The sequence below is a fragment of the Schistocerca gregaria genome, chromosome 1 (assembly GCF_023897955.1).
Source record: "Schistocerca gregaria isolate iqSchGreg1 chromosome 1, iqSchGreg1.2, whole genome shotgun sequence".
Classification (NCBI taxonomy): Eukaryota; Metazoa; Arthropoda; class Insecta; order Orthoptera; family Acrididae; genus Schistocerca; species Schistocerca gregaria.
The window spans coordinates 422778909-422792238 of record NC_064920.1 but is presented as its reverse complement, the minus strand read 5'-3'; the positions used below and the strand labels follow the sequence as shown (position 1 = coordinate 422792238).

General features: G+C 41.1%; 1 protein-coding gene across 7 annotated transcripts in view; it reads left to right on the top strand.

Moving 5' to 3' along the window:
- The first annotated feature begins 3220 nt into the window (after positions 1–3220).
- Positions 3221–13330, top strand: part of LOC126350584 (uncharacterized) — a 364168-nt gene continuing 354058 nt past the window's right edge. For 3 of the 7 annotated variants that reach the window (XM_050002545.1, XM_050002541.1, XM_050002544.1), the window contains exons 1-2: positions 3221–3539; positions 8391–8604. In XM_050002545.1, the coding sequence (XP_049858502.1) occupies positions 3275–3539; positions 8391–8569 (444 nt within the window). In that variant the 5' untranslated portion in view covers positions 3221–3274 and the 3' untranslated portion in view covers positions 8570–8604. The remainder of the gene's footprint in view (positions 3540–8390; positions 8605–13330) is intronic. The other 4 variants (XM_050002539.1, XM_050002540.1, XM_050002532.1 and 1 more) reach the window with 2 other exon arrangements.

Below are 13330 nucleotides of genomic sequence, written 5' to 3'. Positions count from 1 at the left end.
ATGAAGTTAAGGAATTCTGCCACCTAGGCAGTAAAATACCCAATGACGGACGGATCAAGGAAGACATCAAAAGCAGACTCGCTGTGGCAAAAAAAGGCATTTCTGGCCAAGAGAAGTCTACTAATATCAAATACCGGCCTTAATTTGAGGAAGAAATTTCTGAGGATGTACGTCTGGAGTACAGCATTGTATGGTAGTGAAACATGGACTGTGGGAAAACCGGAACAAAAGAGAATCAAAGCATTTGAGACGTGGTGCTACAGACGAATGTTGAAAATTAGGTGGACTGATAAGGTAAGGAATGAGGAGGTTCTACGCAGAATCGGAGAGGAAAGGAATATGTGGAAAACACTGATAAGGAGAAGGGACAGGATGATAGAACATCTGCTAAGACATGAGGGAATGGCTTCCATGGTACTAGAGGGAACTGTAGAGGGCAAAAACTGTAGAGGAAAACAGAGATTGGAATACGTCAAGATGAAGAGGTTAGCACAGGAAAGGAATTCGTGGCGGGCCGCATCAAACCAGTCAGTAGACTGATGACAAAAAAAAGCAGGGTGTGTAGATAGGTGCTGCATTCAGGTTGGCCGCCGTGTCCCCGTAGTGAAATGGTCAGCGCGTCCGCCTAGTAAGCAGGTTTCCACGTTTGAACCCCGGTCGAGCACAAATATTCTTCTGCCCCCGTTACTGTATTTCAAAGCCCTGGTACAGTATGGACGTTTGTTTTCGATGTTTAAGATGAATTTGTTTTCTGTGCAATACGGGTGAGATGCGAACATTTATCACGCCATTGATATAACGAGACTTCAACGACATCCATTCCTTAGTCATTGCTTTGTGATGACGCTAACCCATTGCGCTAACCAATCTCTTATACATGCGAATCAGATTCTAGCACATATTTAGTCGAATAACGAACAGTCAGTGTACAAGTACTTATGGACAGTAGAAGCAGGATTGCAGTGAGCTGATCGATTAACCAAGTGCGCCGGCCGCGGTGGTCTCGTGGGCTACGCGCGCAGTCCGGAACCGTGCGACTGCTACGGTCACAGGTTCAAATCCTGCCTCGGGCATGGATGTGTGTGACGTCTTTAGGTTAGTTAGGTTTAAGTGGTTCTACGTTCTAGGGGACTGATGACCACAGCATTTGAGTCCCATAGTGCTCAGAGCCATTTTTTCGTTTTTGTTTAACCAAGTGCAACGTAGAGTACCTGTGTAGTGAGCCATTTCAGCTGCATAGCAGACGGCAATACTTGTCAAGCAATTCACTGCAAAATTAATATAATACTTGCACGATGATCTAAGTAGTCATAGTGTATCATTAGCAGCTCGAGACTGGAGTACTATTTTCGTTAAATCAGAATACTCATTATCTTTACTTAGATTACATGCGCCGCCATTAACGTTATTGTAAGCAGTTTGACAGCGTAACACCATCGCACCCACTGACAACCTGTACCATTATCATCACACAGTTGTTACTCGCAGTGTTTACGAGTTGACGACGTTTGTTAAGAGTAGCGGAAAGCGCCTTATGAATGATTCCATTTGCATCACGCCTAGAACAGAGAGAATCGTAAATAACAGTAAGAGATTACCTAGCAAAGGGAAGAGTCCCCGTATTGTCTTGAGTTCTTGCAGTTTCATAGTAATGTAGTTCCAGATGGTTTCACACTAGCGGGTTCTTTTGACTATCGGAATAGTCACATGGGTATTATCAAAGTGTAATTGCTAGAACATTCAACTACCTTAATATGACCTCATTTTGGATTGGATATGACTCGGATTACTAGGATTACGTACTTACAGCTGTATCTCTGTACTCAATAAAAAGTGGACACATTTATATGGAATTTTTATGCAATTCGTCAATACTACCACGTGCTAAACTCTCTACTATTCTTCCTGAAACACCCTGTATGTGCGTATATGTGTGGTGTCTGTTCTTTCGGACATGTCCGAAAGAAAAGACATTACAAATCCGGGTTCGAAGCTGGTCAGGCACAAATTTTCATCTGTCACCGTAGCTGTAATTTTAACGCTCTGCGACAGCCTGGACATTCTTCCTTCTACATTTAATTGATTAACAAGGCAGTCTGCCTCGGATCGTAGTGTCCGAAAGAACAGACGCCACACAGACACACACACACACACACACACACACACACACACTCACACACACACACACACACACACACACACACACGCACACACACACTTAGTACATAAGAAAGAAAATGAGACTTTCGGCCACAGTGTATACCGAAAACCTACGCAATCGGACCACGACCTCCATGCCACAAGTTGTCATCCACAACATCAACGCTTGGGAGTTTTACGCACACTGGTCAAGGGGGCTTATGCTGTTTCGTATTCCGATAACTTGAAACAGGAGTTGGATCACCTCAAGGTTGTCTTCAGGCAGAATGGGTATACTGATCACCAAATTACTCGTGCTTTTCCATTTGAACCCCCACGAGAACCGACGGTGGACACTTCCAAATCTGTTGCTTTTTACACTTCGTGGGAAGCATTTCTTCGAAAATTTCCAGAATCCTCAGGATATATGATATTAAAAGCGTCTTTATGCCTTTGGACAAAACTAGATCCCTTCTTGGATCGGTGATTATTTGGGACTGAGGAAGCCTGGGATATACAAGATTCCCTGTCACTATGGCAAGGCCTACATTGGACAGTCTATTCGTACAGTTCAAGATCGATGTGTGGAACATCAACGGCATACACGTCAGCTCCAGCAGGAAAAATCTGTCGTTGTCTTAATGAAGGGCACAATATGTCCTTCAAAGAGACGCAAATTATTGCCTCGGCTTCCCGTTACTGGGATTGTGTATTGAAAGAATCAATTGAAATTCGTCTGTCCGATGATATTATTAATAGAGACAAAGGTTTTCCTTTAAGCAAGACGTGGAATCCTATTTTATCACAGATAAAACAAGCTGTAGCGTTTGACGTGGGCTTTTTGTTCACCTTATATAACAGAGTAGATAATAATATCCCGTTGCATGAAAAGGCAAAAGAACAAGACCTTTTGAAGTAACAACTACGGTAAAATGGTAAGAGATAATTTGTGGTGATTGTACTCTACTAGCATACGTTTGAACTGCGCATGTAAACATTTGCCTCCCAGTAGCGATAACGTATCCAGTTGACACCGCCCTGTTGCTATAAAAGACGTTGGATTCTTTCACGGCTTCACAGTACGGCAGTCTAGCTGGAAAGTGTAGACAGTCTTCAGTATCACACAGGCAAGGAGATGTCACGCCTCTTGCTGCTGGCGCTCGCAGGATCCTACCTGGTTGTGTTCTGCGTGCCGCACGCCACGGCTCAAGACGACAACAAGCCGATTGCACGAGACGATCTTGAAGACTACGACGCCGACCGTCTGACATATTCGTTACTTCGGGCAGGAGGTGCTGCAGAAGAGGACGAGCCCAATATCAGCCCAATCTTCGCCCTTAAAACGCTCAGCAGCGACGGCTCGTCGGTGGACGGATCCGAGGACACAAATACTGAACACGGTACAGTTACCAAATTTTTATATTTAGTATTCATAAAACGTGGTGTTCAAAAGGTCTCAAAACGTTAGGTCTAAATCAATTATATGGGAGAGTTCCCTTAACTGAGTGTCACGACAAGGAAAAGAAGACTTCAGTTTAAAGTGCCCTCGACGACGTGTTCATTGCAGACGTAGCACATGTTTGATTTGTGGAACGACAGGGTAGGAAATCGGTTGTGATCTTGAGAGAGGAACCATCCAAACATTTGCCTCAAGTGAGTTGGGGTAATCACAGGCCACTTAAATCTAAATGCCATGAAGGGGATTTGAATGGCCATTCTTCCGAATGTGAGACCTGCGTCTTGCTGCTGCTCTACCACTCTCGGTTGAAATGTACAAACAAATAAATTAAGTAGAATCAATCGGGTATTATCAGTCACGGTGTATGTTGCTCGGAATGTCTTTAAGGATTGGGGCTTAAGATGTTAGGCAGTAGAATTTAACTTTTAAATGTACGTAAAAGTAGCCAAAAAAATCTAGCTTTCACCTTGTAATTCTAAAACATTTCTTTGAAATTTTATATTTATCGTATAAGCTCGGCTGCTGGCTCGAATTATGCCGACACTAAATCAATTGATAATTCAAAAATCATTCAGTAATTTAATGAAATTACTGCAAAAACAACGTTTAGTCCAGCAAAACTCGCTTATAACACAAAGAAAATGTGAATTTAGGCACCAATATGGTAGTCACATTTTTACGTGTACTATTTCACCTCATAGCGGTGACTCGCAACAGTAGATGTTTTTGTCTTGATGCATAAAACGTTGGCCGGCCGCGGTGGTCTCGCGGTTCTAGGCGCGCAGTCCGGAACCGTGCGACTGCTACGGTCGCAGGTTCGAATCCTGCCTCGGGCATAGATGTGTGTGATGTCCTTAGGTTAGTTAGGTTTAAGTAGTTCTAAGTTCTATGGGACTAATGACCACAGCAGTTGAGTCCCATAGTGCTCAGAGCCATTTGAACCATAAAAAAACGTTGGCTCATTTTGTTAAACATTCCTGGTTTTCGTCGTAGAACAAGACATGTAATGTTCTATGAACTAGGTCTTGAGCAGTTTCAACCGGAATTTCATACACCAACCATTACATGTAGCTCCAAACAAAAAAAGAAGAGAAGATCTAAGAGTACGAGTTAGTTGATCACACTAGCCATCTTAAAGTCCCTCGCCTTCCACTAGTATGATTAATGGATCCGTTGTCTGGATTCCAAAGGATATACCATCGAAACAGACTGGTGCCATCTCACTGCACCTCAGTATAATCTTGCAGACGAAGGAGAGGCGCCGGCCGAGGTGGCCGAGCGGTTCTAGGCGCTACAGTCTGGAACCGCGTGACCGCTACGGTCGCAGGTTCGAATCCTGCCTCGGGCATGGTTGTGTGTGATGTCCTTAGGTTAGTTAGGTTTAAGTAGTTCTAAGTCATAGTGGACTGACGACCTCAGAAGTTAAGACCCATAGTGCTCAGAACCATCTGAACCATTTGAAAGAGAGACAGAATGTCTGACAACTACGGCAGCAAATCGTTTATGAAAACGTTTGGGAACAGCAAGTGTTAAACTTGTCTTCTCACATGAAAAGTACAAATTGTACGCAGTTCAGGATATAATACAGGCTCTAACTCCAACTGGGTTGGGAGTGACGTAGGAGCCGGACAGACAGAGAGGTAAACAGGAGATAGGGAGTTGGAGGAAGAGGTCCACAGAGAGAAGGGTCTTCAACTCTTTCACAGGTACTGAGTGAATTAGGCGTTAAGATTTATGATCCCTCCAATAATCAGTAGATTATTGAAAAAAGAACTAATATGCTATCAACTGCCACAATTGCAACTTCTTGTTACGCTAATGAAAAATACTGCTGAACATAACTGTAAGAAGAGACGCGAGATGTTCAATCCGACACATGAATGTTGTATACTTTATTGTGTGCCACCGAGCATTGTTACCTCACCGACTACTTGGTTAAAGTTTCCTACTTCACATAATGGTAGCAAATTATTATCTGTCTTTCATTTAGACGTTGCAGGAGAGTTAATTTCATTGTTTGAAGAGTTTGCTCCCTTACCACATAAGTGAAAAATCTCCAGACATGGATTCTTTTTCATGCCATTAAGCACACAGACCGATGTTAACGGTACAGTAATGTACAATCAACGCTCTATATATCAAAGTTCAGTGATCAAACGCACCCATAACTATGAATCGGTGTTTTTTTAAATAGAGCCTAAGTCAAAAAAATCAACTTACCTTAAAATTTAAAAAAAAAACCTGTTACAGAAGTAAAATATCAGCAATAAGAAAATTGAATAGGTGCCCTTTTTATTGCTGTATACGTTATTTCATGAATACAGAAACATAAAACGCTATGGTCTTTCAAAATGAGAATATATTGGCCTTTTAAAAAGGTGGATCTCATAGGAAGAAGGCACTGAAAGAAGTGTTGATATCATGTACCATTAGTGAGTTAAATGTCACAGACACAATTCTAAGCTGCAGAGTATGCCTTGTAACATGCAACTGAAAATCACATTTTGTTTTAAATAGGCGTAAGTCACTGAAATGTACCCTTTTAGACCCGAACATTTGGCGATATTGTTGGGAGTGCAAACTTTGGCTTTCGTTTCACTGTCTTCTGCTGCTACACCGGACCGGTCAACAAGTGACTGGATGGAAGCCTTAGACCTGTTTAGCGATTTTGCATAGAATTTTCTCTGGTTCTCGTCCAGATCTTTTTGCTAACTTACGACGGTGGTAGTTCTTGTATGCTTTGCGCCTAGATCTTTTTACAGACGCATGAACCTTTCCTCACCTTTGCCTGTCTTCGCTTGTGAATTCCCTTTTAAACCGAGAGTGCAACAGCCTTCGCATTCACTGCATTTTCGGAATTTCTGAACTATGACAACCTATGACATTCTTTACCTAGAGAATATATCACCAGGTAATATATCTGTGATTCTATGGCTAGCGTGTGAAGGTAGAATATAAATCGTTGTAAGCGTTGTTACACATAAGCAGAGCTTACGAACAGAATATGTTTCAATCAGGCTGTTTTAAAGGCCGTAAGTCAGTGCTACTCAGGATGTTATCTGTTCATCAAATAGAACAGCACATTCCATAAAGCAGCACAAAACATGTAAAACTTACAGTCACTGAAGTTCACACATCTGGAATTTTGGACTTTAAAGACTGGTGGACAAAGTATCATAAGAACACGAGAGTTTCTGAAGAAACGAGGCACAAGCCAATTTTTTACAGATAAAACTTTGCAGTCAGCAGTTTCATCCACTTTGCATATGTGAGTGCCAGAGTTGCTTTCGTCAATGGTTTGAGTGTATCAACGGGTTAGTGAGTCACACATTCTTCGTGGCACATCTGCGAAAACCTGTTGCTCCACCAAAACACCCTACTTACCATCAGGACACGTACCAAACTAAAATACAAAAAATCAAGACTTAGAAAATACGCAGCAGTACATTCCAAATGATCATAAGCAATTATACGACGAACTTTTGAGCTGGACCAGTGACTGTAGTACACCATATGACGACGCCTGAGGAACAATACGTCACAAGTGAAAAGACTTGAGTTATGGCCCCTTACTTGCATTTATCGCGAAACTCTCCATCACCGCAAAGTCGCAAACGACTGAAAAAATAGCGCAGGTGACGCCTATATAAAAGAAGGGTAAAAGAACGGAAACGCAAAATTACGGACTAATACTCTCGATTGGTGCATAATGTTTGAACATAAGCTGAGTTTGAACATAATACATTTCCTAGAGATCGAAAAGCTTATGTCCAAGAATCAGCACAGTTTTAGAAAGCATTGATCGAGCGAGAAGCAGCTTGATCTTTCCTCACATGATAAACTGCGACCTAAGGATGAAGAGCAACACGTTGATTCCAGATTTCTATATTTCCGAATATACGAAGGTACGAGCGTATGGAACAAGTGAGTGGCTCGAACGCTTCTTAAATAATAAATCCAGTAGGTTGTCCTCGACTGCGTGTGTTCATCAGAGACAATGGAATCGTCAGGAGCGCCACAGTAGTGTGATAGGACCGCTGTTATTTTTAATATACATAAATGACCTAGCTGACAGGATGGACAGCAATGTGCCCTGCATGACACAGTAGCGCTTTTAAATTTCTGAGCGTAACTTTGAAAAGCAATATGAAATGGAACCAGCATGTTGAAAACTTTGATAGGGAAGGCAAATGGTCGACTTTGGTTTATTGAGAGAAGGGAAAACGAGTACGTTTTACTGGCATAACACTGAGAAGATGCAACATACCTACTAAAAGACTGCCTGAACCACGCCTATCTGTCTCCTTCTGGACTATTTCGGATTGTTTTGAGATCTTACAACACACGATTGATGAAGGGCAGCGAAAAAGAGCAGTCTTCACAAAGTGGAAGAGACTGTACGACTCTTGCAAGCGAGGTGGGATGACAGTCATTAAGGAAATCCATTTTTGATTGTGGCGAGATATTTTCACGAAATTTGATTACAAACTTTCTCGCCCGAAAGCCAAAATATGCTGCTAACTCCCACCTACATAGGAAAAACGACTATTGTGATAAAATAAGAGAAATAAGAAGTGAAGCGGAGTGATTTAAGTGATAGGTCTTCCAGTCTGCTATTCTAGAGTGGAATGGTAGAGAGATAATCTATAAGTTTTCGTATGTACTACAAAACACTCAAGTGTCAATTGCAGAGTAATCAGTAGGTTCCTTATTTTTGGTAAGTAATAGGGCTTGAGCTTGATTGGCTGTCAATTTTGAGCTGTAATTACTGAACGTCGTTTGTTCCTTTTAGCGTCACAGAAAGGAGCAGCTGCACATGCCGACCTCGCCAGGACAGCAGCTCATGCCGAAGCCAGGACAGCAGGCAAAGCCAGAACAGCACAGAAATTGAGGACTGCCGCCAAAGCCAGGACAGCTGGCAAGAAGGCTGGCAGAGCAGCGGCGAAGGCTGCCGGGACACACAACGAGTGACTGCTGTCCCATCTGCGAACAGTCAGTGGATGTAGGTCACCACTGCGACGATTCTAATGTCTTATGTATCACAATTGTAACAAATGAATAAAAAATGATTGCAGCATTTAAAAAATCTACATTTTTTGTTTTCTCCAGAGATATAGCAGTACTTCACTTCCTCATAGAATGCTGACATACGAAGGTCGTTGAATGAGAAAAGCAGCACAACTTTTTCTCGGCCGGTTTCAGTTGACACAATGCGGAATGTTCCAGCCTTAGACCCAATAGTTTCATGACATTCTGACAGGTAGCGGAGCTATACGTAGCTTTCACAACTGTGCCTGTAACGGAGGTGCATTCCAAGTAGAGAGCTGTCATTGAGTTTTGCGGAAAACCATAGACTCTCAGATATTCATAGGTGCTTGGAGAATGTCTACGGACTCCCGGCAGTGGACAAAAGTTCGGGGAGTCGTTGGCCGAAGCGTCTGTCGACATCGCAACATGGTCCCGCAATTAATCGTTGCTTTAAGGTTGCTACTTCACATTACTAGTACGCTTTGTCACACGTAGAATCTGTTAACATGCAACAATGTTTTGAAATTAACTATCCAGGCAAGAACCTAGGGAACTTATTTAGACAGTAATTACGAATGCGTTGTTGTAGTGAACACACGACACAGTGTTATTGTGTGTACTGTCTTGCTTGCCAGTAGCATGATTATGTAATGACTATAAGGCTTACATACTTAGAACATATACTGCTAATGAGGCTTTAATGCAACATTTTGGGTTACTTGAAAAAACATTCTTTATTTAAAGTAGTTTTTGGGATATTACAGATGACTTAGTATTTTGTTTGTTTGATAGCTACGCGATTATATCATGACGCAATTAATGAGCGACATAATTTATATTATTACTTTTGGACTGTATCTCTTATATCAGTACAGTTTTTCTACATTCTTCGCTGGCTGCGGTGGCCGAGCGGTTCTAGGCATTTCAGTCCGGAACCGCGCCATTGCTACGGTCTCAGGTTCGAATCCTGGCTCGGGCATGGATGTGTGTGATGTCCTTAGGTTAGTTAGGGTTATGTAATTCTATGTCTAGGGGACTGATGACATCAGATGTAGAGTCCCATAGTGCTCAGCGCCATTTGAACCATTTTTTTCTACATTCTTCTGTAAAGTAAAATATGTTTTAGTAGTTACTTTTGTGGTACAGCTACAGTGAGACAGCCTTTACTGTAGCACAACAATGTGTTAAGGTACACTGCTTTCTTGGTCACATAAATGTACGTAATAACTGCGATATCTATATGCATAGCATTTTCACTCTTGCTTATGACAAAGTAAGTACATAGAATTTTGCAGAAATTTGCTTACAGCGGACGATAACTACGACACTTGGCACATTTTTACCGTTAAGTACTGACAAAAATTATCTTACAGCTAGACACACAGATTAGCGCCACAGGTCACGCATTTGAGTGATTAAATTCTGTACTTAAATCTTTTTTTAAAGATTTTCGAATTACAAAGATACAAAGAAGGTTTTCGGTTAGATATTTCATTCTGTTGCTGTAATCTGTAACACCTGAGGGCATAATTACATTAATCCTCAGGGGTACACGCTTACTTTGTGTACAAAACGTGTGGCAAGCGCTAGGAACCCAGTCTAATATGGTATTTGCTGATACAATTTTCCACATCAGTACCATATTTCTCTGACACAGAATTACACAGATATCTCATTATTTAACATAGAGACAAATTTTCTTTTAACTAAATCAGTAACACAGTTTATGCAGTTACACAGTTAGATAAATTCACAGTTATGAAATTGTATTTCGTCTGTACTTTGTGAATTGTTCATATTGTTTTGGAACCATTGTAATACTATGAGAGCTTTGAATGATGTATTTGGTATGGGATCATGATTTTTGAAGTACATTTGCGGCACTTGTCTTAATTGAAACGAGCAGAGAGCATTTTTTAAAAAGGTATTGAGATTATTGAAGAAAGCTATGACGTTTTCGAGATTTGACTGAGGAGTTATGATATTATTATTGTGATGACGATGTGTATTGTGACGTCGAGATATGGTTGTGATCATTATGAAGGGTGAGTGTGTGTGTGTGAATGTGAGTACTAGTATGCTAACAGAAAGGTGACCTTGACGTAATGCACTCATACTTGAAAACATATGATTACAGTTTGGAGCTGGTAATTTCTGATATTTACTAAAATGCCTAATGAAATGATCAGAAATATTTTATGTCTACACACGTGATTGTGATTGCTGTCTTTCTGGATGAGAGATTTTTTTACTGCCTTAGGAGATGCCATATGTCTAGTGAATGACTTTTCATGCTTTGTTTAATGTATATACTTGCCTCATTTTTTAAATATATAGTTACTACCTGCACTGCAGCATTTGTTAAAATAAAATTTAATAGACGTACTAATAGAAATGTTTTCTGTGTACAAACCCAGTAAATAATTTTATGATTTACTTTCCTTACAAAAGGGAGCACAAATAGACATTTTCCCTCACAGGAATTGCAAACATAACTTGGTAACTTGTTTGGTAGAGTAAGTTATTGTGATGCATCACTCTAGTATTAAGATGTGACATAGGTATTAGACATGGCTATCTATTCTGTAATACTTTTTCTGCTTGAGCTTTGTTATATTTAGGTATGAGTTATTGCATTTGGTGCTGCTGTTTGCCACGCATAGTCCTACTGAATTTTACGTTGTATTAAGCCTGTTACACTACTGATTTATTTTTCTTGTTGCTGCACATTTCCTTCTATTAGTTCTAATGTTGCATCTGCTTTGATAAAAAAAAGGGTCAAATGGCTCTGAGCACTATGTGACTTAACATCTAAGGGCATCACACACATCCCTGCCCGAAGCAGGATTCGAACCTGCAACCGTAGCGGTCGCGCGGCTCCAGACTATAGCGGCTAGGACCGCTCGCCCATGTTGGCGGGCTTTGCTAATTTAGATAAATTGCTGCTTACTTTTCCAATATGCATTTTTTTCTCATTGCTGTTTGTGTTAAGGATTTAGCCAAAAAAGGTAGTGTACAATGAAGAATTATTATTTTGAAAGAGTATATAAACGAAAAAAGTAGGGTTTAGGGACAACAGGTTTAGGTAGGACTTTCTTGGAAACAAATGATGAGGTAAGATAATGGATAATAAATAATGAGATAAGACATATGTGAACATATAAATACAGAAGGCATGCTTAGATAGTATATTTTTATCTTTTTTTACGGTTTGTAAAATGTTTTGTGGGGAGCATGGGGACCATGTAATTAGGCTGTTTAGGTTTTTGTGTTGGTAACGCGAAGTAGCGCTCTGTATGAAAATCACTGACTGTGCTGTGCGCAGTCTGTGGCAAGTTGGCATTGTTGGAACATTCGCTATTGTAGTGTTGGGCAGTTGGATGTGAGGCGCCAGCAGTGGTGGATGTGGATAGAGAGAGGCCAGAGTTTTGAGAGGTTACTATAAGCGGACGATCTGGACGTGTGTCCGCCAGAAAAAAGGAAATCTGTAAAGACTCGATGTCATGAACATATATATATATATATATATATATATATATATATATATATATATATATATATATATAATGACTTTCGAACACTATTAAAGTAAATACATTGTTTGTCCTCTATCAAAATCTTTCATTTTCTAACAATGCCTTCAGTAGTTAGAATCTTTTGTTTAGCTGGCAATACTGGCTCTCGCTGTATTGCAGTGTGTTTCAGTTTAGTGATGATCACAACAAGAGAGGACTGCCTGAGTACATTCAGTTTTGGTCAGCTGTTTGACGATCAAATCAGGTAGAAGTTTACCAGCACAATCATTTATAATGTTTCATATGGGACGTCACACTGTCTTATGAGAATTGTCCACATTACGGAAAGTTTTGCGCGCCGTTTTACACTGATACCCGTACAGGATCCACAGGGTGCAGCAACTGAACGAAAATTAAAAATTTAAATTTGTGGTAAGATCTTATGGGACCAAACTGCTGAGGTGAAGGTGATCGGTCCCTAAGCTTACACACTATTTAATCTAACTTAAACCTACTTACGCTAAGCACAACACACACATCCATGCCCGAAGGAGGACTCGAACCTCCGACGGGGAGACCCGTCGAACGACTTCAGTGCGCTCTACACCCCACGGCTACAATGCACGGCACAACTGACAACTCATGATCTGCAGCAACGTTGGGAATTTGCTCTTCAGTTTCTGGCATGGATCGAAGTTGATGCTATGTGGCTGAGAAATATTCTATGGATTGACGAGGCACATTTTACACTGCAAGGTGCCGTGAATACACCGAACGGCCGAATTTACTGTACTTTCAAACCGCATGTTGTGCAGGAAAAGCCACTGGACTTGGAGTTTGTGACTGTGTGGTATGGATTCATAAGCAGCTGTATTTTTGATCCGTTTTTCTTCGAATAGAATACAACCAGAGGGCCTGTCGGGTGTACCGTGACATCTGCATGTTATCGAGACCTCCTTGTGCAAATTGCAATTCTTGCTTTAGAAGAGTGGAGCTGTGTGGAAACCGCTGTTCTCATGCAAGAAGGGGCAACACCTTATGTCGTTGCACAGGGGAAGATCCGCTTAATGCAGCCTCCCACGAACGTGTTATCTCCAGAGTTTTTCCAGAGGCATGGCCATCGAGATCACCTGATCTGTAACATATGACTTTTACCCCTGGCGATATCTAAAACAATACGTTTCCCAGG